This window comes from Corythoichthys intestinalis, chromosome 7 (assembly GCF_030265065.1).
Source record: "Corythoichthys intestinalis isolate RoL2023-P3 chromosome 7, ASM3026506v1, whole genome shotgun sequence".
Taxonomy (NCBI): Eukaryota; Metazoa; Chordata; class Actinopteri; order Syngnathiformes; family Syngnathidae; genus Corythoichthys; species Corythoichthys intestinalis.
The window spans coordinates 44103884-44131396 of record NC_080401.1 but is presented as its reverse complement, the minus strand read 5'-3'; the positions used below and the strand labels follow the sequence as shown (position 1 = coordinate 44131396).

The 27513-nt window shown below is 40.7% G+C and overlaps 1 protein-coding gene across 1 annotated transcript; it reads left to right on the top strand.

Annotated features, from left to right (window-relative positions):
• On the top strand, nucleotides 1–24193 carry chaf1a (chromatin assembly factor 1, subunit A (p150)). The gene is made up of 16 exons (XM_057840112.1): nucleotides 1–274; nucleotides 2771–2812; nucleotides 3252–3892; nucleotides 7742–7801; nucleotides 9008–9252; nucleotides 9324–9405; nucleotides 12874–12942; nucleotides 13025–13242; nucleotides 13336–13504; nucleotides 13590–13670; nucleotides 17087–17185; nucleotides 17265–17514; nucleotides 17595–17745; nucleotides 17860–18172; nucleotides 18239–18320; nucleotides 23767–24193. The coding sequence occupies exons 1-16, from the start codon at nucleotides 211–213 to the stop codon at nucleotides 23874–23876; spliced, it is 2676 nt and encodes an 891-aa protein (XP_057696095.1). The 5' UTR covers nucleotides 1–210; the 3' UTR covers nucleotides 23877–24193.
• The last annotated feature ends 3320 nt before the right edge of the window (nucleotides 24194–27513 follow it).

Sequence of the window (27513 nt, the reverse complement as noted above, 5' to 3'; positions counted from 1 at the left end):
CCGCCAATTCCGACAAGGAGCGCGAGACAAGCAGTCGGGACTCGGGAAGCGGCTGAAGAACAGTGCAGAATCCCGACTGTGTGCTAGTTAGGGGGGAACACATTAGCACTACATGTCGGTTATTTAGCGACAAATAGTTCCCCCTTCGACCGGGGCCGTTTCTTTCCCTCCCATCGAAACTTCATCCACCGGAGAGGGTTTGTTTTAAGAATGTTGGCGGCGGAGGCACCGTCAATGGAGGGGCACTTGGCAGCTTCGACACCCCGTAGAAGAGGTATGCTAATGTGTTATTTTTCGATCTTTATCGCAATATACATGTTTAAATGTCTATTTTGTTGTCGAAGCCGCATAATTTCCTCTTCTATGAATACATAAAATGAACGTCTAAGTCCGAGTTGTGTTGACGAGTTATGCATTTTCGCCTTGTTCTGTGTTGGCCTCGCGAAAATGCTACCTTTTCGTTGCTTCTAGGCGGTTAATAAAAGTTGATGCTCTGACTGTCATGTAAAGGGTGATGTTTCCCCATCATGAAACGCTACTGAACACAATTTAGTTGACGTTGGTTAAACTATCTGCCCAGTTCTTAATCTTTCCAACACTGACAGGCCAACCCTCACTTGTCTCACCGTCTAGAGGTGCTCAAAGAACGGGGAGGTCAGCTTGAACCGCCGCTGACTGATTGGCCTTTTTAGCCTAGCTTGGCTAAGCTAATAAACTCAAATCCAGAATGGCTTCAAAGACCTATTTTGTGTGAAAGGACAAATCTCTTGACATACTCTGACTCTCGAAACTGTTTGGCCACAACTTTTTGGGACTTGAAAGGTTTCGTAATGTTCTTTTTTTACACTCCGTTTACTCTTACCTCTACGCGTCAAATGTGTGCAGTTCGTATTATTCCACTCGGTGGCGGGAGAACAGACCAAACCATTTTGGAACCGAATGGGCAGCTTTACTATGTAAATCAACGTTATGTGTATTGCAACACCTGCCACAGATTTTGGCACGACTCACGAGAAATGTCTTGTGCTGACTATTCGCAGAGCTCAATGAGCCAGTGCAATTTCAGGTGCAGCCTCAAATGGTTTTCAATGACCATAATATGGTCATTGAATTATGACGTCATCCCAATAAACCCGATAACATTAACTCATTCACTCCCAGCCATTTTCACCGGTGCAACCCCTTTCGCTCCCGGCCATTTAACTGGATTTTGACGGATTTTGCAAGGCCCACAGAAAATTCCGTTCTATTGCCATATAAACATGGAACCCACCAAAAGAAGGATTAGACTCTCTTCTTTCAGCAGGAAAAAAAAGTTAGTTCATCTCTTTTTCCATTCTTTAGAACTCAGCATTAGAAAATAGCTTAGTTTGAGCAATTTTCCAATTTCTGATGAAAAAACAGAAACAGAGCTTTTTGTAAAATCTTACATTTCAAACATAACTTTGACTTTAACACAGCTATTTTTGCTTTAGTTACATCCCAAACATCTGAATGTTTTACTTTTACAAAATAACATAAAGAACACATAACTGAGAGATGACGCTGTTGTTGCAGCGACAGCCGGGGTAAACTTTTTCCCTCATCGCCGCCTGTCTCATAAAGATGGATTTTTTTTTTTTAGTCTTTCTTTTGTGGTGACCACTACCTCATGGCAGAGTTCGCCTGGGGAACTTGTGTTCCTGGGGGGTAACTGGTTTGGCCGTGCACGTTTCCGTACAGAACACTGGAGGGTGCTGGGGACGCGAGCAGCCGAGCACGGCGGCGTGGGCCCTGCTCGGCGAGCAGCACGGACTCAACGGCATTGTCCGTTGCACTGGTGGTCCCGGTCGTTCTGCTCAGTCGTCCAGCGCCTGGCATCCCGTGCGTCCTCCCGGTTGTTCTGCTCGGTCGTCCGCTGCATGGCATCCTAGACGTCCATTCGGTCATCTTCCGCCGGCGCCCCGGCCGTTCCTTCCGTTGAATCGGGTTGCGGGTCTTACCAAATGCGCTACTGCCCTCCAATGGCCAGTTTTATTGCTTTAAAATGGATGTTCAGCTTTGTAGCTAAGTTGAATCAGAACCCAGAGATGTCTCTTGTGAAAAAAAAAAAACATAAAAGACGTATCTTTGGGACACTGAAACAATTAAAAGTAGAACATATTTATAAGTTTTTGGGAGCAAATTAGTTAATAGGCCCGATAATATTTTTCGCACGGGGTCGGTGGACTTGGATGTGTGCGTTTGTTTTCACTCCTGTTTTGCCAGTATGCAAAGTTTTGTTTCTGTTCTAGAGGTCGTATTTTTCCATCTTTGACCGATAAACCCTACTATAATAATTCGCAAATGTTTGAATTTTACAGTGTTATGTTCACAAGTTCTTGAGAGATCTTTTGGTTATTGATAGGCTTGCTGTCCTATAATTGCCAGGTTAAGTTGTTTCATGGACCAAGACCACAAAAGTCTCCTCTCTGTTGGGTTTATGTTTTAGTTCATATTTATACATAGCTCAGCGTTTTCTGAATGGAGTAGATACGAGAGTGTCACATGCAGAGCACGTTCGAGTACATTTCCGACTGTACGCGATCATACAGTATTTGAAAAAAATTGTCCACGTCAATCTAGTGTGACAATTTTGTCTGTCTTCAAATGCTCGTTCTGAGTATTATGTGCACTACCTGTTAAAAAAAAATCAGAGAAATAGTTGCTTTAAAAAAATGTAAAGTTGCGATTAAACTCAATACAGGACAGTTGTTTGATTACTTATTCCCTGCACTTTTTGTGTTTTTAGGAATGGATTGTACACCAAATAAGGCGAAGAAACTCATACAAGGTAAATAGGCCTCTTGCTTGTAGAGATTTTGACTTTGCTTTATTAGATGCAGCCTCCAAATATTCATAATTAGTGTCGAAAATCATAATTTCTGAGTCGGCTCCATCTCTTCCACCTAGTTTAAAAAATACTGGTTTTTATAATAATTGTAAAGGCAAACCACGCTGGCCAAAAGTTGGCCGCAGACTGGCAAAATTCAGGCATAACCACTAATGAGACTCTTGGTTAGTTCATTACGCACTTGATAGTTGGCAAAACACTCCAGGAACACAATACCTGTTGACAATATTGTATGAAGTAGTGTAAAGTGAATTTTATATAAAATACAACGCTATATACTGTAAGTCAGGTTTCCATAAGGTAGCTTCACTGTTTTCAGCATATTTTTCCATCTTTAACATTAACGCCAATGTTAATCGGCATGTCTTTTTCTACGCAGCTCGTCTACCTTTCAAGCGCATGAACTCGGAGCCAAAAGAACGTAAACCATCACCGAAGCGTCCCTGTGCACACGTTAGCCCTGAACAAGGAGTCTCTGACAGGGAGAATGACAATGAGTCCTCTCCGCTCGTCATACCCAGCAGGCCCCCCTTGGTGAACGGCCGTGGGCCCCTCGATTGCTTCCTCAGCAAAAGGAGCACTTCTGCTTCAGGCGAGATCATAATAGATCTGACCGACGACAGCCCATCTCCCGTCAAGCTTCAAAATGTGTCCGTCACCCCCCGCCGTACATTAAAAGAGAGACAAAGCGGGGACAAGAACATGTCCCTCGTGAACTCTAGACGTGCTGATCGTGATTCTGACAAACACACGTCAGACTGCACAGAAAACCTGGCTAATAAAGAGTGTGAGACGGAGGTGGTGGCGGCTTCAGAAGATGAACTGGAGGATGGGATCTTGCCACTTGATACAACGCAGGAGTCAGACAGCAGCGAGCACGAAGAGGAAAACGCCTCAGCAAATGTGTCCAGCTTGGGGAACAAGTCAGCATCATCAAATTTGTCAGGCTGTTTCTCTAACGAGAACTCTCCACAAAGGACTAAAAAAGACGAGCAAAAGCCTACCAACACACCTACTAAAGTACGTGCTTGCGTGTTTATTGGCCTCTGACGCCTTGTTCTAGAACCATCATTCATTTATGTGCGCTTGGGCTGAAAAATTGATTTTACATTGAAATTGTGAATTAGGACGACTTAATTTTCAAATCGCCATGGGCACCGTTTTAATCATGTGCGCTTGACGAACCCAGGATCTGTTGCGCTAACTAATAAAGCCGCTAATTTCTGCGCCTTTTAATAGGAAAATTACTATTCCCATTTCAATAACACCTTCAGAAAGAAATTCATAATTTAAAAATGATAAAAATAGATATACCGTTCCTTTGAAGTGATTCAATTAATCCCGCGATATTATTAATATATTAATATAATTGATTTTATACCATGTCGCTCAGCCCTCAATCTCTTGATGCATCTGGTCAAATGCCCCAAAAATATATATTTACATAAAATGTATGTATGATAAACAGCTACATTATGGAAAAAGTTCAATATGCTTGGTGAAAAATATTTTTACATACTGTATGGTTTAACATATTCAGATATTAATGATAGCATGCATCACTACTTTTGTCACCGATTAAAAAATAACTGCATAACATGCCTGAAAGGACTGCATAACATTTGGCTTTCTTTTTAATCAGCAGTATTTTCTGGCCAATCGCAGATTTTTGAAAGCCTTACCAGCCGATCCCAATTTTTTTCAGAAACAACAACATGCACCTTTAACATTAGTCATTCTTGTTTTATTGTTTAAAATTGAATATTACCTGTGGGAAAAAATATTATTTTTTGACTGCATGAGTATTATTTTTTGACTGCTCATGCAAAAGTCCTAGGAAAGTAAAAACTTTTCAAACTACTGTATCATAATTTCCTTTACCAAAAATTAAAACGCAGCAGTATTTCGCTTTTCTAAGAGTAACCACAAAGCATAAGGAAATAGATCAATTAATTTTCTGAGGAAGAGAATTACTAAATTACATGAATTTTCTTTTTTAATGCTACAACAATTTGAATGGGCATCGAATGTGAGCGTTTACCAAACAGTTAATCTGACTGAATTCAGTCAAAGGAAATAACCTGACCATCTCGCGGCCGCAAAACAGTTACCACAGGAAAGTTTATGGAACATCAATCCTAAATTTTCGGGCTATCCCGATCTTATATTTTTACACCTGACTCAAGAGTCAAATGATTTTGAGAATCTGCCAATACCGAAAAAAATTGTTGCCCCCTCCCCCCCGCCAAAAAAAAAATGTAAACGTGTTACTGTCCCACCAAATTTATTTTTAAATAAGAACAATGTAGAAAAATACTTTCCTTTATTAAATGCTGCATTGAGTGAGTCCACTCAAATCCGCTTACGCTGCTAGGAATACTTGAACACACACAATGAATATTCACTCACACTACCACTATGCTTAACGATGTGTCAATCATAGTTGATCTTGTAAAACATGCGGCCTCTTTCAAGTATAGCGCTACCAAAAGCTGTCACTCATTGTTAACTTTAACAAGCAAACGCCATTAATCGACTACTACAGTGCGGCAAATAAGTATTTAGTCAACCACTAATTGTGGAAGTTCTCCCACTTGAAAATATTAGAGGGGCCTGTAATTGTCAACATGGGTAAACCTCAACCATGAGAGACAGAATGTGAAGAAGAAAAAAAAACAGAAAATCACATTGTATGATTTTTAAAGAATTTATTTTCAAATCATGGTGGAAAATAAGTATTTGGTCAATACCAAAAGTTCATCTCAATACTTTGTTATGTACCCTTTGTTGGCAATAACGGAGGCCAAACGTTTTCTGTAGCTCTTCACAAGCTTTTCACACACTGTTGCTGGTATTTTGGCCCATTCCTCCATGCAGATCTCCTCTAGAGTAGTGATGTTTTGGGGCTGTCGTTGGGCAACACGGACTTTCAACTCTTTACAGATTTGCTATGGGGTTGAGACCTGGAGACTGGCTCGGCCACTCCAGGACCTTGACATGCTTCTTACGAAGCCACTCCTTTGTTGCCCTGGCTGTTTGTTGGGGATCATTGTCATGCTGAAAGACCCAGCCACGTCTCATCTTTAATGCCCTTGCTGATGGAGTAGATTTTCACTCAAAATCTCGTGATACATGGCCCCATTCATTCTTTCCTTTGCACAGATCAGTCGTCCTGGTCCCTTTGCAGAAAAATAGCCCCAAAGCATGATGTTTCCACCCCATGCTTCACAGTGGCTATGGTGTTCTTTGGATGCAATTTAGTATTTTTTCTCCTCCAAACATGAGAACCTGTGTTTCTACCAAAAAGTTCTATTTTGGTTTCATCTCACCATAACACATTCTCCCAGTCCTCTTCTGGATCATCCAAATGCTCTCTAGCGAACAGCAGACGGGCATGGACGTGTACTTTCTTCAGCAGGGGGGCGCGTCTGGCAGTGCAGGATTTGAGTCCCTGGCGGCGGATTGTGTTACTGATAGTAGCCTTTGTTACTGTGGTCCCAGCTCTCTATAGGTCATTCACTTGGTTCCCCCGTGTGGTTCTGGGATTTTTGCTCACCGTTCTTGTTCTCATTTTGACACCACGGGGTGAGATCTTGCATGGAGTCCTAGATCAAGGGAGATTATCAGTGGTCTTCCATGTATGTATGTATGTCTTCCATTTTCTAATAATTGCTCCCACAGTTGATTTCTTTACACCAAGCGTTTTACCTATTGCAGATTGAGTCTTCCCAGCCTGGTGCAGGTCTACAATTTTGTCTCTGGTGTCCTTCGACAGCTCTTTGGTCTTGGCCATAGTGGAGTTTGGAGTGTGACTGACGGAGGTTGTGGACAGGTGTCTTTTATACCGATAATGAGTTAAAACAGGTGCCATTAATACAGGTAATGAGTGGAGCCTCGTTTGACCTCGTTAGAAGAAGTTAGACCTCTTTGACAGCCAGAAATCTTGCTTGTTTGTAGGTGACCAAATACTTATTTTCCACTCTAATTTGGAAATAAATTCTTTAACAAATCAAACAATGTGATTTCTGTTTTTTTCCCCACATTCTGTCTCTCATGGTTCAGGTTTACCCATGTTGACAATTACAGGCCTCTCTAATCTTTACAAGTAGAAGAACTACTAAACTCAATACAGGACTGACTAAATACTTATTTGCCCCACTGTAAAATAATCAATAGCTGCAGCCCTAGTAGCTACCCAACTCACGACCGGCTGACAAGATCGATTATATATTTTTTTGTGATTACTGATCCTCAAAAAATTAAGATATCGGCCCTGAACGATCAGTGCACCTTTTACTAATGTTTTGATGGCATGATGTATGTAATTCCATGTTATTTGTAAATATGACTGAATTTGCACTGAAGCTTGATGTAAAGAAAATTGTGAATTGAAATCGCAGAATCGCTCAGCCCTAACATGCACTACAGCTCATAATTCAGGCAATTTTACTATTGCAAACTGTGTTTGTTTGATGCCCCTTTATGCTCCTCCAGAGGAAACAACCTTAACTGTTCTACAGTTAAAGACCAAGTAAAGGAATATACATAAAAAATGAATGTGAAAGGCGCCTTGTAAAAATTGAAATGAGCTTTGAGAGGACAATCTAATGCATAATGTTGAGCGTTTTGCAAACAGAAAATATTAAAATTGAGTTATGTTACTTAGGACATGGAAGATTCGAATGGTCCCCGCTTTTAGGGAAAAAATAATATTTGATGCAGTTTTTTTTTTTTTTTGCATCAAAATCATTTGTTTTGTAGTTCCAGTAATGACTTATAGCCGGTTAACAGATAATAAAATGGTTCTATCATATTAATGACTATAGAGCCTTTCAGTCAAATGAAATCAATTAGATTTTTCTGTCCTAGGAGCCAACAACCACTCCTAAGATACCTGCAGACAAAAAGAAGATACGACGTTCATTAAAGGTGAGTTTTTCTCAAAATTATTTTACATTCATAGCTTTATATGATGATGTAAAGGGGAAGTTCAGGATTTTTGACATCAGGCTTAATCTTCAAGCTAGCGAGGGTTTAATTAGTCGATGGAGGTGATTTCAACAAATTCCGTGTAGTTTGTTAGTTATTTGTTATTTTCAGGGCTCCGGAGTGGCTAAACTTGCGTGAGTCAATTGGACCATCTTAGCATGCCAATAAAAAACATGCATACATGAAAATCATCGATAACCCATGCAATCAATAGTGTTGTCTATGTTTTCAGGATAAAGTTACTAAAACTTACCATTGCCTGTCAATAATTTCAGTATGAACAGCAACATTTGTCATCCGGAAGCTCTGCAGAGGAGCAGGGTGGAGTGATATCACATCGGGTTTTTTCTCTGCTGATTTTTTGTCGTAACCAGTTAATATTGTTCCTCGTTCTTCATAGGGAATTTGTGGAAACTTTCCTTTGCCCTTTTCTTCTGTCTGTTGCCACAGCCTCTAAAAGCTCATTTCACCATGTTGCCGGCCGTCGGTTAACTCAGCAGACTGATGCTGCATGCGAGGAAGGTGGGAAGTCAGAGTTTCTAACCTCCGATCTGGAAAATAACATTGGAACGCCTCCACTATTTGATCGCTTACGAGAAGGCAGGTTTGCTGGAGGTTGTAATGTCTTTTGATGGCCAAAATAGAAAAACAACTTGTCGCGATCGCCCATCTTTGCTGTTTATATTCGTTTGGAACGCTTTGAAGTCGCAACAGGTAACCTCAGAGCGAGTGAAGTCCAACTTCCCACCTTCCTCGAATGAAGTGTGAGCACGAGTGACCGAAGCACTTCACTTTATTGTGGTCGTATTACACATCTCCAAAAAATAGTTTTGCAGAATGAAATGAATTACGGCAGTTTGGTGTGAGTTTGGCATGTTTTGAATTCATTTGACTATATTGGATTTGTTTGTTGATATGTATCGTTCTTTATTGGCATGCTATGAAGGTACCATTGACTCGCACAAGCTTAGCCACTCCGGAGCCCTGAAACTAACAAATAACTTGTAAACGGCACGGGATTTGTTGAAATCAACTCCACCAACTAAGCCCCTGCTAACTCAAAGATTAAGACTAATTTCAAATATTCTGAACTTCCGCTTCTATAGTTTACAAAGAAACAAAGCTTTTGTTTGGTCCACACTGTAGAGTCCCCAAGAGCAAGAAGAAAGACTTCGGCTCCGCCAGGAAAAGGAGCGACAAAAGGAAGAGGCCAAAGTGGCCAAAGAGAAAAAGCGAGAAGAGAGTCGTAAATTAAAAGAGGAGCGTGAAAGGGAAAAGCAGGAGAAAAAAGAAAAAGGCAAAAGAGAGAAGCGTGAGAAAAAGGAAAAGGAGGAGCGGGAAAAGGCAGAGAAGCTAAAAGCAAAGGAGGAGCAGCGGAAATCGAGACTGGAGTAAGTCGCAGAGCCACTAAGGTGTCATGTTTTTAAGGGCCACTCAATGTCATTAAACCTTTCTTCTCTAGGGCCAAGCTTGAGGAGAAACGTAAGAAAGAAGAGGAAAAGCGGATGAAAGATGAAGAGAAGCGGGTGAAAGAAGAGAAAGATGTGAGTCATGTAGAAATGTTTCATTTCTGCTAGTGATGCACGATAATACATTTTTCAACCGATACCGATAGCCGATAATTTCCTCCTCATTCCAACCGAAAACCGATAATGTCAAGCCGATAATTCTATTAAAAGATTTATGTAAAATTTTAAAGTATACACAAAAGAAAATATTACTGTGCAAAAATATAATTTATTGCTCTTTTTTTCAACATAAAATATGAACAAGTCGTCAATTCAAAACATCTAAATAATGACAGATTGTCTGACATTGTGTAATGGTAAACTTTTGGCAACAATTACTTAAAGAGTAAATACCTAAGTTGCACAAAATGCCTTTAAAAGTAAGCCATTCCTAACATATATAACGTTAATACACTGCAAAACACACCTCCTTAAAAGTAGTCAGTTTTAAGTGTAAATCTATTGGCAATAAGTGAAATTATCTGCCATCGCTTCAAGTGTATTTCTCTCAGATTTCTTGGAAGAAAAATAGCTAGCTGAAAATAATCTTAACAGCCTTGTTTTAAGCAGTACATTATTATACTTAATCCTATAAAAAAAAAAAACTTGGAAGAAGGAAAGATTTTGAATAATATTTGTGGCTACAGAATATTGATTTAAGAATTTGATTATCTACTGTGACTGTAATTGATCAGAGAAATAAGTTAAATAATTTGAAAAGTGATTGCTAATGTTATATGCTTTGTTGCACACTGTGAAAATGATTAACTCAAAAGAGCGAGATGTCATGTACCCATTCTGCAGCGCTTTGTTTACATTTGCGGCTTTCACGACATTTGCTTTACAGCAGCTAAACTGATACACGGCAGTACTATTTGGACGGAGTTGGAGCTCGCATCCGCGTGCGTGTTGTTTTGTGCCTGAGTTTTGTTAAGCCGAAAATAAAGGCAGCGTTACAAAGTCATCTGACCGCTCGTCATTTTACATACTGAATGCATTATTGACTGGCTGACTTTGTTTTCTCCATGTTTAAATTATCATCTAACCACTGTGCCGTCATGATAAGCTTGCCCACTGGACATCACTTTTTCATGAAGAACGGTGGTCGTATAAACTGCATTTTTTTTTTAATCCAGGGCTTTGGTTCTCAGGTCATTTAGGTAAAAAAAAAAAACAAAAAAAAAAAAAAACGTGTCTCGTCTCGGCGGCAGCTACGTTCGTACCGGATAATCCGCCCGCCCCGGCCGGTGTTGTGCCGAAAAATAGCCGACCCGCGTGAAATGTCCCCCCTGACGGAAATGCTCATTTATAACGCTTTATTGAGGTGAAAACCTCAAATGTTTTCATGGACGCAATGGATTTAGGACTGTAAAATCAGTTTTAAATAAATAAATTAGACAAAATACTAGTACTTTATTTTAGTAACAAATCGTGGACTGGGCTACATAACCCAGCGTTATAAATAAGCGTTCCCGTCAGGGGGGACATTTCACCCGGGGCGGCTATTTTTCGGCACAACACCTGTTCGCCGTGGCGTATTCGAGTCCTGGCTCTGCTCGCACGCCGTGGGGGAACGCTCGAGAAACCGGGGTGTTCGCCGGAGGTCCCGAGGCAGGGGAACCGGGCTCGGCCCGCCCCGCCTATGGCGAGGCGGCGGCGGCCTGCCGGACCGGCCAGAGCGGCGGGCTCCGTCGGAAGACGGCTACTTGCCGACTATCGGTCTCCAGTCGTGCCGGTGTTTAGCCTTAGATTCGAGTTTACCACCCCCCTTGGGCTGCTTTCCCATACAACCCGACTCTGTAATGTCACAAGCCCCGTAGTTTAGCTTGTGTTTACAATAGCTTTAGCATTCCCGCTAGCAGCAGCCTCGTATTCGTTCCAAAAATCTTTGTGATGCAGTTTTAAATGGCTGCTGGGTTAGTGGTTTTGAATGAGGACGCTTTCTTTCTGCCTCGTGGAACTTCTACGGTACATGTTTCGCAGATGGCGAGAGTGTCGTTTTTTTAGTAACAGCCGCCATAATATTCAACTACTTCTTGTCGTGTAACTCCGCCTCCTCAACCCCTCCTCCCTCAGGGGCTTCATAGAGGGGAGGGGTTGAGGAGGCGGCGTGCTGAATTCTTCGGTTGCGCCCATTTGGAGGCTAAATCAAGTATATAATTATCGGATTGCATTATCTGTTGAATTTTTTTATTATCTGGATTATCTGTGTGATGTCATAATTGCCATTATCGGCCGATAATTATTGGTGACCGATATTATCGTGTATCTTTAATTTCTGCATAGGTGTGAAAGTGTTAAATTGCCTAGACGTGTCCTACAATTCACCGGTGTAGGTTCACCATCCTCTTCCCCTCACTATCCACTCGCTCTCGCTATATGATTGGCCGAAGAGTCGAAATGCTCTCCCGTGAAATGCCTGTTTAAAAATGTTCCCGTTGTTACTTCTTGCGTTCGCTTAAAAGTGCCCATTTAAAAAGGAAAAGCGATGGATGATACTACACACAGAGCGTATTATTAACAAATGCTAAAATTGTATAATCATATAATGAGAATAAGGAACGTCACTGATAAGCGCAGGCCCCCGCGAGTGGATAGTGAGGGGAATAGGATAGTGCGCCTACAACGAGAACCAGTCAAGGCCGTTACTCGTGTCCCCTATCAGACGCAGATTTATATAAAAATGATGTCAATCCTTTGTGCTAAGTTTGTGCTGCTATCGTTTTTGAGTTCTTTACAAGATGGGAGATGCAAGTGACGTCATCGCTCGAAATTAATATCTCAAGGCTCAAGTAGATGGGGGGGCTGTGTGATGTCATCACTACAAATTAAAAGCTGGTTGACCTCAGATTGACCTATAAAATAATCGTAAATATCTCAAACACAATAGCAGTACAAACTAAACTTTTTATAGCACAAAGATAGCACAAATGATTGACATTGTGTCGATATAAATTTGCGTCTGATGGGGGGCCAACTTTACGGAGGTGACTGCAGTGGTCTCCAAACTATTCCAAAGAGGGCCACAGTGGGTGCAGGATTTCATTTCTACAAAACAAGATGACACTTTTGCATCAATCTGGTGTCTTGCAAGTGTAATTAGTTGATTGCTGTCAGGTGCTGCTTGTTTTAATAGAAACTTCGTTGGTTAACCTGTCCGTGCTCAATGGACAAAAACAAAAACCAGGACCCACAGTGGCCCTTGAGGACCGGTTTGGAATCCCCTGCTATACTGTGATAGTAGAATTATTAGAATCCAAATTTGGCAGCCTGTGAGTTCAATGAGTGCCCTATAAAACTTCTTGGTGCTTTCTCAGTCTTTCATTCTTGTTGTTTTCCTAAAAAAAAATCTTAAACTCTTGGTGAAAAAAAAAAAAAATCAGATTATAATATTTTTAGGTCATATTGCCCAGCCCAAATAGAGGATGTGGTATTTTACTAGACAGCTGTTGTGTGCTTCTAATTTTAAGTGATTTATTGTCAATCATTGTTCTTTGTTGTTAGCGCCTCAAAGCAGAGAAAGCAGAGATCACAAGGTTTTTACAGAAACCCAAAATCCAGCAGGCCCCAAAGGTGAGTTGAGCTCCTTTCGACGGCACTAACCACGACAGTTTGAGGCTTGCCTTTAACTGCTTGAATCCACTTTCTTTGTCAGACACTCGCAGTGGCTTGTGGGAAGTTTGCGCCTTTCGAGATCAAAGACAACATGTGCATGGCGCCGTTGTGCCGGGTACAGTGCGAGGAGTCTGCCCTGGAAGAATTGGACCGCTGTTTGTCTCAACCCAGTGAAAGTACGCGTTTACTGAAGGACTGGATCAGCCAGAAGCCACGTTCCTATGTTGCTACCAGACCCAGGGTGCAAAACGCAGATAGGTGGAATGCATTATAGATACTTGAAATTATTTTTATCTACGCTATTTTTCAACTCCGGGCACATTTACCAACAATTTTTTGGCTTTTTTGCAGTGATTGTATAGCCATGACTGGGCCCAACCCAGAGGGTGTGCCCGACCGCAAACTGTACGGGCCTATGAAGCTGCTCCTGTTTCGTGAAAATCACCGCCCGGCTTACTGGGGCACTTGGAGAAAGAAAAGTTTGCACATTTCACCGCGCTGTCCCCTTAGGAAAGACACTGTAATAACACATTCTCCTGTCAATACAGCAGTTTTTTGTGTGTGGTTTTAATCGTATTACCTGTTCTTGCCTCTTTTAATGGCAGGACTTGTTGGACTACGAGGTGGACAGTGATGAAGAATGGGAGGAAGAGGAACCTGGGGAGTCCCTCTCGCACAGTGAAGGGGTGAGTTTGGACATATAGAAATTGATAAAGTGTGTCAAGGCTGGAATGAGGCTGTTTCTTAGCTCATGAAGATTCTCGTAATCTAGCGGTCTGTCTCAATAGCTAAATTGCGGTCCTTGTTAATAGCACAAGCAGAGATGTATAGTGTGGATAGGGCGCTGCTGACCTCGACCTGGGATGTTGTGAGTCAGTGGGCCGAATACTTTGAAGACCTCCTCAACTCCACCGACACGCATTACCATGAGGAAGCCGAGCCTGGGGACTCCGAGGCGGGTCATCCTATCTCTGGGGTTGAAGTCACCAAGGTAGTTAAAAATCTCCTCGGTGTCAAAGCTGGTGGATGAGATCCGCCCAGAGTTTCCAAAGGCTGTGGATGTTGTGGTCTTGGTTGACACGCCTCTGCAACATTGTGTGGACATCGGGAACAGGACCTCTGGATTGGCAGACCGGGGTGGTGGTCCCTGTGTTTTTAAAAAGGTGGACTGGAGGGTGTGTTCCAAATATAGGGGGATCACACTCCTCAGTTTCCCTGGGAAGGTCCACTCAGGGGTACTGGAGAGGAGGGTCCATCGGGAAGTCGAATCTCTTATTCACGAGGAGCATTGTGGTTTTTGTCTTGGTCGCGGAACATTGGATCAGCGCTACTCTCAGCAGGGTTTTCGTAGGGTAATGGGAGTTCTCACAACCAGTCTACTTGTGTTTTGAGGACTTGGAGAAGGCGTGCGACCGAGTTTCCCAGTGAGACCTGTGGAGGGTGCTCCGGGAGTATGTGGTAAGTCGGATCTGTTTCCAGTGAGAGTTGGACTCCGCCAGGGCTGCCCTATGTCATCGGTTCTGTTCACCACCTTTATGGACTGAATATGTGGGCTCAGCCGAGGCGCTGAAGGGGTCCGGTTTAGTGGCCTCAGTATTGCATCGCTTTTTCCGGATGATGTAGTGTTGTTGGCTTCATCAAGCCGTGACCTCCAACTCTCACTGAAACGGTTTGCAGCTGAGAGTGAAGTGGTTGGAATGACAATTCGCACCTCCAAATCCGAGACCTTGGTCCTCAGTCAGGAAAAGGTCAAATGTCAAAAGTGGAGAAGTTCAAGTATCTCGGGGTCTTGTTCACCGGTGAACAGGCAGATCGGTGCTGCGTCTGCAGTGATTGCGGACTCTGCATTGGTCCGTCGTGGTGAAGAGGGAGCTGAGCCGAAAAGCGAAGCTCTCTATTTACCGGTCGATCTACGTTCCTACTCTCACCTATGGTCAAGCGGCCAAAATGAGTTTCCTCCATTGGGTGTTTGGGCTCTCACATAGAGATAAGGTGAGAAGCTCAGTCATCTGGGAGGGTCTCTGAGTAGAGCCGCTGTTCCGCTGCATAGAGAGGATCCAGATGAGGTGGCTCAGGCCTCTGATTAGGATGTCTCCAGGGGGCCTCCCTGGTGAGGTGGTTTGGGCACATCCTACGGGCAGAAGGCCACAAGGCCGACCAAGGACACGCTGTGGAGACTGTCTCCCGGTTGGCTTGGGAATACCTTGGGATCCCCCAAGAAGAGCTGGCTGAAGTGGCTGGGGAGAGAGAAGTCTGGGCTTCCCTTCGGACTCTGCTTTCCCCATGACCCGACCTCAGATAAGCGGGAGAAAATAGATGGATGGATTCTTCACAAACATAATCTCTTGCATGTATATGTGTTTTATATTGTTTGAGTTTCTATCATGGTGAGACAAATGGCCAGCGGTGTACAACTGTTCAGTTTTTCCGATGACACAATCAATTTATTACTTTTAATATTGACTTCCACGGAGCGTTCCGTTAAACATGATTTTCTTCATTATTAGGTCTAAAGAGAAGCAACTAGGGCTGCAGCTATCGATTATTTTAGTAGTTGATTAATCAATGAACTAGTTAGTTCGAATAATCAAGTAATCGGATAAGGAACATAAAAAAATTAAAATACCTTAGCTATGAAATGCAAAATTTTTTTTTTTAAGTCGTTTTAACAAATGGTTCATACACATAGTCCTACAAAAGCGGCTAAATATACCTATAAACTAAATTGTGAATGCATAAAAAAAATAAGCTCAAACAAAAAATTTGCTTATATTGGTCTTAACAGGGAGCAGCTGGATTCAGCCATGTGAAATGCGTTAATTCATATTCACTGTTGCCACTAGAGAGCAGTAGAGGTGGGAATCTTTGGGCACCTAACGATTCAATTACGATTCAGAGGCTCCGATTCGAATATAAATCGATTATTGATACAACACAAACACCCCCCCCCCTTTTTATTTTATTTTTATTTTTTTTTTATTTTTTATTTTTTGTACACTAGTTCCAAAATTGTTCAAAAATCCTTTCAGGCTAAACAAACTACTATTTCAGTATCAAGTTAACCGTTAAAAATGGTAAATAAAATACTCAAGTCCCCATTGTTTATCGGTAGCTTTAGACTACATTCAATTAATTTAATGTTGTGAATCAACCGTTAAAGTTGTTAAAATTGCTCCCATTATTCCACAATTTCCCTTCTGTCTACTTTCGGCGTGAAAGTTTTAAAACGGTTTCATCATTTAAAGATAGATTCAAGTCAAGATTTTGCCGATTTTTTTTTTTTTTTGTAAGATAAATAGTAATTAGGTTCGCTACAACAGAGCCTTTTAGAAAAGTCTACTGCTTTAAGATGGCGCTTGTTTACTAGCGCGGGAAAGTCTGTCATTTCGCATCTAGTTTTTGGTATATGATCTAACACTGCCGTCGTCTGTCATTTCACATCTAGTTCTAGATATATGTGATATCTACCATAGCCGTATGTTGCCGTATGTTTGTAGCAACTAGCAACTGGGCGCTGTTTGTAGCGGCTGACGGCCGCAGTCAGGTATTATTGTTTTTTTTTTTTTTTATATATCTAGCGGCATGAGTTGAACATGATATTTACTCTCGGTCCGTTCCTCATTGCGTCCTGAAGACCGCGTTGACTGTGTTTTATTTCCGCTTTACCTGGTATAATTCAATAATCGGAATTTGGATGTTTGGGAATTGTTCTCGAATCTTCCACGGCCAAATCGCGAATAATCTAAGAATCGGAAATTTCGCACGCCTCTAGAGAGCAGTGTATCCACCCAAATCAATAAAACTAAGTGTAAACACTTTCAAAACAAACCATTACGCCACTTTAATTAAACAAATACTCGAAGCAGCAAAATTTGATTTGATCATTTGAATCTTTTTTTCTAATCGAATTACCCGATTTAATCGATTAATCGTTGCAGCACTACAAGCAACATTTGCATACTTGAGTACTAGCTGTCGTCTGTCTCCTTGAGGCTTCTGGGAAATATAGTGGTTTTCAATAGTGAACAGAAAATGCATACTAACCATTTGAAATTTTAAAGAGCTTGAAAATGTAATCACTGTTTAATGTTATCCTTTTCAGGAGGATGAAGAGGAGGGAGGCGAGGATGACGACGACAACGATGGCTTCTTTGTTCCGCATGGTTATCTTTCAGATGACGAGGGGGCATTAGAGGAAGTGGTATGGAACTAAATAGCAGAAATTTGGGGCGTAAGGGGTTCTTTTGATGAGATGTCCTTACAGTTGCATGATTCTGCAGGATGGTGGTGACCTTGAAAAGCAGAAACTGCAACAGAGGCTAAAAGCCAGGGAGTGGGAAGAGCTAATGTCTACTAAGAGTAAGATGAAGCTGCTGCAACCGATTGTGCGAGGTTGCCTCTGGGAGGGCGACGGGCCGGTCTCTGACCTTCTGCATTCATACGCTGCGTGCCTGATAGAAGCTTTACCCAAAGCTGACCTTACTGCCAGCCCAGAAGAACAGACTGAAAAGTGTGCCAGAGAAATGCAGTGTAAGTGTGAGATCGGGAAACCCCCCCCCAAAACAAACAAACATATTTTACTTACTTTTTGATGACCGTTTTCTCTCAAGTGCTTGGTCAGCTGCTGCCGCTCTTGCACGGTAATCTGAATAGCAGCAAGGTGATCATCACAGAGTTTCAGGAATTCTGTCGACTAAAAACAACCAACACCTCACCTCCTCTACTGTCCAGCCCAGAGAACTCGGCGGACATTCCCACTCGGTGAAGCCGTAATCTCTTTGAAATGAATGGCATATAGACGCATTTTTAAAAAACATTTTGTTTACCTGGAGTGAAGTCTAATTTAGTTCTTTATTGTCCCTGTTTTCATCTTAGAATACAGCTGAAGCGTCTTATCCAAAACAACGCAGTTTATGAGAAGCGAGCCACTTATCGACGCAGCTGCTGGTACGTACACGAGGGCGTCCTGTCACGCTTTGGCCTTGAGGCCCTCCCGGTGCCTGGCCAGTGGTCTTACTTGACCAGTGGTGCCCGGGAGGAGTCCCGCGAGGAGGCAGCCACAGGCTCTCAGGGCAATTCCCCCACCACGCCGCAGACTCCCTCCGCCACTTCGGCGGCCTCCAAAAGAAAGAGCACTGGCAGCATGTCCATCACCAAATTCATGAAACGATTTAGCGACCCAGAACAGGTAAACAATTGTAATAAATATATGAAATTAAAACCCTTTTGGCTCATTTGATCTCGTCTCGGTCAGGCGGAAGAAATGGAGGTTGACGGTTTTCAAGCAGACACAGAGGACGATGATGAAGACTGCATCATTGTCTCCATGCAAAGTGGTGAGCCTGTTGCTGCTTTTAAAAAATGTAGGCATAGTGCCGTAATTCCGGTGTTTTTTATTTGCGCTGGCTGCCTGGCCAATGGACCTATCCCTCGGTCAAATTCTTTCAGTGACTGAGTAAACTAATGATTTATGGATGATGGCGGGAGTTTAACTTGGGCTACCTCAGCTGGCAATAGCCATGTTTGTATTTTTTTTTCTTCTTAATGAATTTTGTCTAGACATAGACTTCATAATGATATTGACGGGACACGGGGCTCGGGGCCGATTAATAGGGGGCCTGCATTGTTGGCGTGGCCGTCAAAGCTGACAGAGTGGAATCACAAAGAGCTTTTTTCGTTGAAAATTCCTGCGAATAAATGCTCAAATCCCTGAATTCTTTATAGATTTGGATGCAAAACAGTCTCGATTCTTGGTTAAAAGCAAAAAAAAAAAAAAAGTGCAGTAGCATGTATTTTATGTAAATATGTCGAAGTACGATGCTAGTCTGTCAGTCAATGTGGCGGCCGCCATATGTAAACAGAGCTTTTCCGGTGACAATTCCTGTGAATAAATGCTTAAATCCCTGAATTCTTTATTGATATGGATGCAAAACAGTCTTGATTCTAGGTTAAAAGCAAAAAAAAAAAAAATGCAGTCAGCATTTATTTTACGTAAATATGTCGAAGAATGATGCTAGTCTGGTAGACAATGTGGCGGCAGCCTTACAACAAAGAACTTTTTATGTTGAAAATTATTGTGAAAAAAAAAAACGAAAAATAGAATAATTACCTTGAATCCTCGAACAAATCACGCCTGAGACAATCCTTTTTGGATGCAGTACAGCTTTGGTACGTTTTCTACATAAATCTGGCGTTGGATCGCTGCATGTGTCGCTGTGACCGACTGTGAATAATGAAGCGGATTGTGGGATGGCCCCCTACTTGAAGGCGTGGCGCAGTGAAGGTCGAATCCGACCCGTCAATATTATTATGAAGTCTATGGTGTAGAAGCAGACAGAGAGGGTCACAGTATGCAATGGAGCTATCTGTACATGGTATTAAACTTTACTGAGAGGAGACCATTATTATTAACCAACCGAAATGCAGCCACTCGCAACTTAAAAACGAGAAACTCCACAGGCCGAATTTCTTTTCTAGCTATAACCTTAACTTCTTAGTAACGTTATTTCATGTGTTCTGTCAGATTTTGCTCCCGATGCTTTTGTGGCAATGAATAAGCAGTCTTTTACACTCAGTTGGATTCTCAAGATTACACAGAGGTGCTAAATAAGCAACTCGCATCATAAACATACAAATGCAACATGAATATGGTGTAAATAAAGGCTTAACATGTTAATGGTGAGAGCTGCGTGCAGTCGAGTTGACCACAGCCACATGCTAGGATGTGTGTGAGAAGAACTTTCCTTGTGTGCCATCTTGACCAGATGTAAATACATATTCCTTTCTTTATTGAAGGTTTGGGGTATGTACTTTGGAATTTCAGTGCTAGAGTCTTGACAGCTCAAATTATATTTTATTCTATTTGTGTAGTGCCATGCTTGTAAATATGTAGGCACCCAAATGTTAGCAAACTACTGGTAATGTAAATTAGAGCTGAAACGAATACTCAAGCAACTCGAGTAACTCGAGTTTAAAAACTGATCCGAGTAATTTTATTCTCCTCGAGGAATCGTTTAATTTTGCCAGCTCTAAGCATCCCGTTTTGCCCATACTACTTTTAATGCGGGAGGAAGAAGCAATAAAAAAAAAAAGAAAAACTTATCGCAGCCGAAAGCCGCTACAAACTACGCCGATGTTGCTAAAAACTACGCCCGCATGACGCTAGTTTGGTAGCAGGTAGTGTCCGATGCGTCTCATAGATATCGCATGCATTTAGGACTGGATGCGAAATGACAGACTCGGCCGGGTCTGGGCAGCGTTAGTAAACAGCCGCCGTCTTTAAGCAGTAGACTTCTCATCGCCAATAAATAGAACGTTACTGTCACATTAAAGCTAACTCTCAGTTTTAGCTCAGTAGTCATTGCTGAATAAATGTGCTCCAACACAGCAGGTATCATACATTTATTTTGAACACTGCAAAAACTCAAAATCCTACCAGTACTTACAGTTTAGACTAACTTAAAACTTAACTTAAAAATAGCTTGACAGAAATGGAAACTAAATTGAAACTCGTGGGAAAAACACGTAGCTTTCAAGTGATGTGTGTTATCAAGCGTAATTACATTTTTAGGTAAGAAATATGTTTATATATATATATATATATATATATATAAGGTCTAGACGTTTTTTGAGTGAAAGCAGTGAATTTTTTTTTTGTAGTCACATCTTAGATGCAATTGTTGGCTGTTTTCAACAATGTACATCGAAAATAAAGACATTGACTGACTGAAAATGGTTCAATATTGGATTAAATGTCTTTTTTTTCTCATGTATATGTATAATTGCTCTTTACCTAAAAAAAAAAAAAAAAGAAAAGAAAAGTTTTATCAGATTACTGATTAATCGATAGAATTTTCAGTCGATTACTCGATTACTAAAATATTCGATAGCTGCAGCCCTAATGTAAATAATTTACGTTTCTAATGCATGCTATCAAATATATATATATTTTTTTACAAATTGGTCATTAAATGGAATGGAATGGGAATGGAAAACTTTTATGGTCATTGACATACAGTACAAGTACAGATGACAACGCAATTGCGTTTGATGGTGTGTTTGTGAATAAGTAGGCAGCCAAATGTTAGCAAACTACCGGTAATGTAAAAAGTTTACGTTTCTACTACATGCTATCAAATATATATATATTTTTTTTTTTACAAAAATGTTATTAATTGGAATAGAATGGAAAACTATTATGGTCATTGACATACAGCACAAGTACAGATGACAACGCAATTGCGTTTGATGGTGTGCTTTAGGGCTGCAGCTATCGATTATTTTAGTAGTCAATTAATCGATGAACTAGTTTGTCGAATAATCGAGTAATCGGATAAGGAACATGAAAAATTAAAATACCTGAACTGAGCCTCAAACGGTATAAAAAAAATAAAAATAAGGATCTATGTACAACAAAAGAACAATTGGCTAATTTACATCGCAAAACTCCACTAGTTTAAATGCTATAAAACGCTAACTTTTTTTTTCACAATGCTCTTAACAAATGGTTCAGACAGATATTTCCACAAAAAAACGGCTAAATATACAATATATAATATGATATACCCATAAACTAAATTACGAAAGCATTAATAAAGAAAATTAGCTCAAACAAACACTTAGCCTATGTTGGTTTTAACATGGAGCAGCTGGATTCAGCCATGTGAAATGAGGCAGACTAGAGGGCAGTGTATCCACTCAAATCAATACAACTGAATGCAAACACTTTCAAAATAAACCATTACAACGCCACAATAATTAAACAAATACTCGAAGCAGCAACATTTAATTTGAATCTTTTTTTTTTTTTCTAATCGAATACTCGAGTTACTTGATTAATCGTTGCAGCAGTAGTGTGTTTGTGCATGTATACAACCCCTAGCAAAACGTATGGAATCACCAGTCTCGGACGAGCACTCACTCAGACATTTTATCATGTAGAACAAACTCAGATTAAAAGCTTGAAAAAAAATAATTAGTTCAAAAGTGCAACTCTTTAGCATTTTAGAAACACTAAAAGAAATGAATAAAAAATATTGTGGTGATCAGTAAATGTTACTTTTATAGAGCAAGTGCAGGGAAATATACGTATATGGAATCACTCCATTCTGAGGAAAAAAATATGGAATCATGAGAACTAAACAAAGAAATAACAATCAAAACACATCTTTAATATTTAGTAGCACCACCTCCGGCTTTTATGACAGCTTGCAGTCTCTGAGGCATGGACTTGATGACTATTCTTCATCAATTTGGTGCTAACTCTCTTTGATTGCAGTTGCCAGATCATCTTTGCAGGTCGGGAGCCTTGCTGTGGACCATTTATTTTTTTCAATTTCCACCACAGGTTTTCAATAGGGTTTAGATATGGGCTATTTGCAGGCCATGACATTGACTGGATGAGTCTTTCTCCAAGGAATGCTTTAACAGTTTTAGCTCTGTGGCGTGATGCATTGTCATCTTGGAAAATGACAAATATATTTTAAATTGAAGAATTAAGAAGGGTGTCTAAAATTTCAATTTAAACTTGTGCATTTATTGAAGATTTAACCACAGCCATCTCCCTAGTGCCGTTGCCTGACATGGAGCCCCATATCATCAAGGACTGAGGGAATTTTGATGTTTTCTTCAGGCAGTCATCTTTGTAAATCTCACTGGAACAGCACCAAACAAAAGTTCCAGTATCATCACCTTTTCCAATGCGTATTCTACTCTTGACACCTTGCCAAATACAGATTCTTGACTCTTGACAAGGGGTTGTATCAGTGTGTGTATGTGGACAGAATAAGGGTCGCAGGACTCTGCGACTGGTCTTGGGAGGAGAGATCAAGGACGTCAGATAAGGACCATCAGTGCGCCTCTCCCTGGAGGAGTGGGGCGGCGGCAAAAGGGGGGTTAGGTAGGGAAGATATTAAGTCGAATCAGGAATTTATGTCTAAAAAATGCAGTTGTCCTCAGTCACTCGCGCTCATCAGGGCGAAGGGCAGACCTCAATTCTCGCAAGTCTCTCCCAACATTCACGGTCAGCCTCAACAGTTCCGCCAGTTGGAGCCCGATGGTTTCCTCACGTCTCCAACCCTCCCCGGACTGAACCGTGCACGCACGGAATAAGTTCCAAATCCGGGCATTCCAACCTGTCCTCTGAAGCCTTGAATAAATCATCAAGGTGTAATCCAGATCGCAGAACTTACCTTTGAGCAAACATAAGTGTCCTTGGTGATTGTCTTGGCATTTAGTTGTTTATGTGGTCGACGACAGAGCCTTATCCAATGCTTCTGTTTGGTGGCCTTTCTTTTAGGCTTTGAAAAAAGCACAATAAAATTCCTCCTCCCCCAATCTTTCAGGTTACCTGGTGTTGGAATTACCAACAATTTTAAAGTTAGAAAAAAGATGGAAGTCAAGACCTCACAGTACACTCGTTAGTTGGTGTCCAAGTTTTCAGAATTTGGGGCGTGGTTTAGCAATAGATCCATTGACAGAGGGTTATTTAAAAAAAAAAAAAAAAAAAAAAAAAACTGCGCTGGGCACCGTTCAAGGCGCATTTGAGTGCTTGTTTGCCACAAAAATTAGCCTATCAACAGCCACAAGGCATTGGCTAATTGAACCCAGTGAGGTCACCTGCCTACTTTTCAGATGTCTGTTTGCTTGAGTTACATTTTTTGGCTTAGTCTTATTTTTTTGGTTGCAAGTTTTGTTAGAATCTTTGGTACAAATCTGATTTCATACATTGTCCAATCACAAAGTACAACTTTGCTCATGAAACTCGTTTATTGTACTGCGTAGGCCCATCCAGAAAGAATTCCTCCGAGGGAAATGATGAGTTGGAAGTCACCCCGTCTGACACAGCTGCTCTCCCAGTGGCAACTGCTGCTCAAAACCTCGCCACAGCCTGAGTAGGAGCAGCTTCTCGACATCCTAGCCCTGACCTTCTTTGTCCTCATAAATTTCCTCCCCCGGAGAGTCTGGAAAAGGAGAGGAAGTGACGCAGTCTGCTCACGCTGGCATCGCCCCGCCGCCAAGTGGCAGGAAATTGCCTTGAAAGGTCTCAGGCATGTCTAGTGTTTTCAAGTTCCTGACTGTAAGAAATTGTTTGAAAAACAGCATTATTTACATTTTTAGAAACCTCATTCTAATGTTGTAATTGTATATTGTCTGCCAGGAGTTAAAATCAGATTAAAGGTTCCTCCATTTGTTTCCTGTGATGCCATTTACTCAGGTTATTACGCAACTCTGACACCTACACCTCTGAACATAAATGTTCACTGGTGTATTTGTTAGTTCTGTACTTGTGCAGTTAGATCAGTGAAAAGATGTTTTATATACTGTAGATACTAGGGATGTACCGATTGCAAATTTTTGCACCCGAGGCACCGGATTTTGAGAATCTGCCGATAGTCCTGATATGGTACTGGGCTTTTTTTTTTTTTTTTTTTTTTTTAATGAGCAAAAGTTTCAAACATGTTACAGAACTGTGCCGTTTACAGTGCTTCCTCTTCCATTCTTTCCGGGAGTGTTGCAGAGTATAAAACATACTAGTCCTTCTAAAGAAATTTTGCATATTGTGATGAAGTTCATTATTTTCTGTAATGTACTGATAAACATTAGACTTTCATTTATTTTAGATTCATTAAACACAACTGAAGTAGTTTAAGTCTTTTGTTTTAATATTGATGATTTTGGCATAAAAGTCAAGAAAAACCAAAAATCCCTATCTTAAAAAATTAGCATATTTCATCTGACTAATACAAAAAAAGTCAACCTTCAATGAATTATATCAGCTATGTACTCAATACTTGGTCGGGAATCCTTTTGCAGAAATGACTGCTTCAATGTGGCGTGGCATGGAGGCAATCAGCCTGTGGCACTGCTGAGGTGTTATGGAGGCCCAGGATGCTTCGATAGCAGCCTTAAGCTCATCCACTGTGTTGAGTCTGGCGTCTCTCAACTTTAAAAGGCTTGAACTACGTCAGTTGTGTGTAATGAATCTAAAATATATGAAAGTCTAATGTTTATCAGTACATTACAGAAAATAATGAACTTTATCACAATATGCTAATTTTTTTTAGAAAGACCAGTATGTTTCTTATGACGCCACTTTATTTCTGGACTACAGTATTTTGTTACTTTTTAGCCCTTATAAAATATACACTACCGTTCAAAGGTTTAGGGTCACCCAGAAAGTTTTGTGTATTATTTCAACACACCTTTCTTTTTGAAATGAGTTTCAAAATGAATAGAAAATATAGTCAATACATTGGCAAGGTTGGAAATAAGGATTTTTATTTTATATAATAACTTTCACCTTCAAACTTTGCCTTTATCAAAAGAATGCTCATTTTGCAACAATTACAGCTTTGCAGAGCTATGGTGTACTAGCTGTTAATTTGTTGAGGTAATCTGGAGAAACTTCACGCTTCCAGAAGCACCTCCCACAAGTTGGATTGAGTTGATGGGCACTTCTTGCATACCATATGGTCAAGCTGCTCCCACAACAGCTCAATCGGTTTGACATCTGTTGACTGTGCCGGCCACTCCATTACAGACAGAATACCAGCTGCCTGCTTCTTTCATAAATAGATCTTGCATAATTTGGAGGTGTGCGTTGGGTCACTGGGATGCTGTAGGATGAAACTGACTCCAATCAAGCGTTGTCCAAATGGTAAAGTTTTTTTTCTGGCCATTTTGAGAGTTTAATCAAACCCACAAGGTGATGCTCCAGATACCCAACTAGCTCAAAGGAAGATCAGTTTTATAGCTTTTCTAACCACCTAAACCAGGGGTCAGCAACCCTGGTCCTCGAGTGCCACTATCCAGCTTGTTTTCCATGTCTCCCTCCTTAGACACACCTGAAGCAAATGATCAGCTCGTCAGCAAGCTCTGCAGGAGCCTGATAATGATCATGATTATTTGATTCAGGTGTGTTAAAGGAGGGAGACATGGAAAACAAGCTGGATAGTGGCACTCGAGGACCAGGGTTGCTGACCCCTGACCTAAACCATGGGTGTCCAAACCTGTCCTCAAGGGCCGCTGTGGGTCCTGGTTTTTGTTCCTACCAATCGAGCACAGACAGTTTAACCAATGAAGTTTGTGCTAAAACAAGCAGCACCTGACTGAAATCAACTGATTACACTTGTGAGACACCAGATTGGTAGGAATGAAATCCAGCACCCACTGTGGCCCTATGTGGAATAGTTTGGACCAAGGGCGTAGGTTTGCATAGGGACGGTAGGGACATAACACTATCAACTTTCCAAGATGCTCAAATTGTCCCCACCAACTTTTAAGCAACCTTATTTGCATTGTATAATGACTTCAGTTATATAGGCAATTTAAATTGTCTTCCCATATGTTGAAAGGATAGAATTGCCCCTACCATTAATGTAATTACAGTACTTTAATTATGTTCGGACTTACATTGACCCCTTTTCACTTGCTGAATGTGCCAGTCCATTTTTCCCCACTCAAACGCTCGTTTGATTGGCTGATGACAGTAGTGTTTTACCTGAAGGAAGGCTCCGTTTGTATTTTTGTAATTCACTGTCTCAGAAGTTTATTATAATTATTTAGACAGACAATTTTGAGTGGTATTAAGACAAATATTTATTTTTTTGCATTCCTGGATACTTAAGAGATGACTAACAAGTTTATATTTCTTGTGTAGGTTAATATAATTTGTGTTCAAATATTGCGATTTAAATTTGATTTAAAAATCCAGACATTTATTCTGGAAGTTTTCAAAATGTTTCTTTAGTAGTTTTTGAAAACAAAGGTTTGAATCGAACGGTGTATCACCTGAACCAATACATTTGAACTGCAAAAACCCACCTCCCTAAAACTGGGAGAAAAGAGGGAAAAAAACAACCTTAAATTCCCTTGATTTCAGTGTAAATTTACTACAAATAAGTAAAATTACCACTGCTTCAAGTAAATTTTATTCAGATTTCTTGTAATACGAAAAATAGCTAGCTAAAAATAAGCTTAACAGACTTGAGCAAAAAGTTTGCATATTTAATCTTATAAAAAACTTGTCAGAAATGTTCTTTTGATTTAGGTAAAAAATGACCGACTTTTAGATGTAAGGGCTTAGTAAGAACAAATACTGTAGCAATATTTACTAGGAAGAATCTTGACGCAATAATCTGTTAACTAGCCTTTAACACTCAAAACAAGATGGAGAAAATTATTTGACTAGATTTAAGAAAAGTTATCAGATTAAGATGTTATACTATGAATTTGCATTGTGAAAGTAAGTATAAATCAATAGATTTATTTTGCATTAATCGTTTAGACTATCAATTAATTAGGTTCATATTGGTGAGAAATGTAGCCCTGACCGCCGTTCACTCAATCTTTTTGGTCTTATTAATGTCCCGTCCCCAGCAAAAAGGGTACATGCAGGTTATGCTGTTCTATCGTCCCTATCAATATTGAGAACAAACCTACGCCCTTGGTTTGGACACCACTGACCGTTTTGAGCAGTGCCAACATAATTGCACAGGGTTTTCTAATCATCTTTTATCCTTCTAAAGC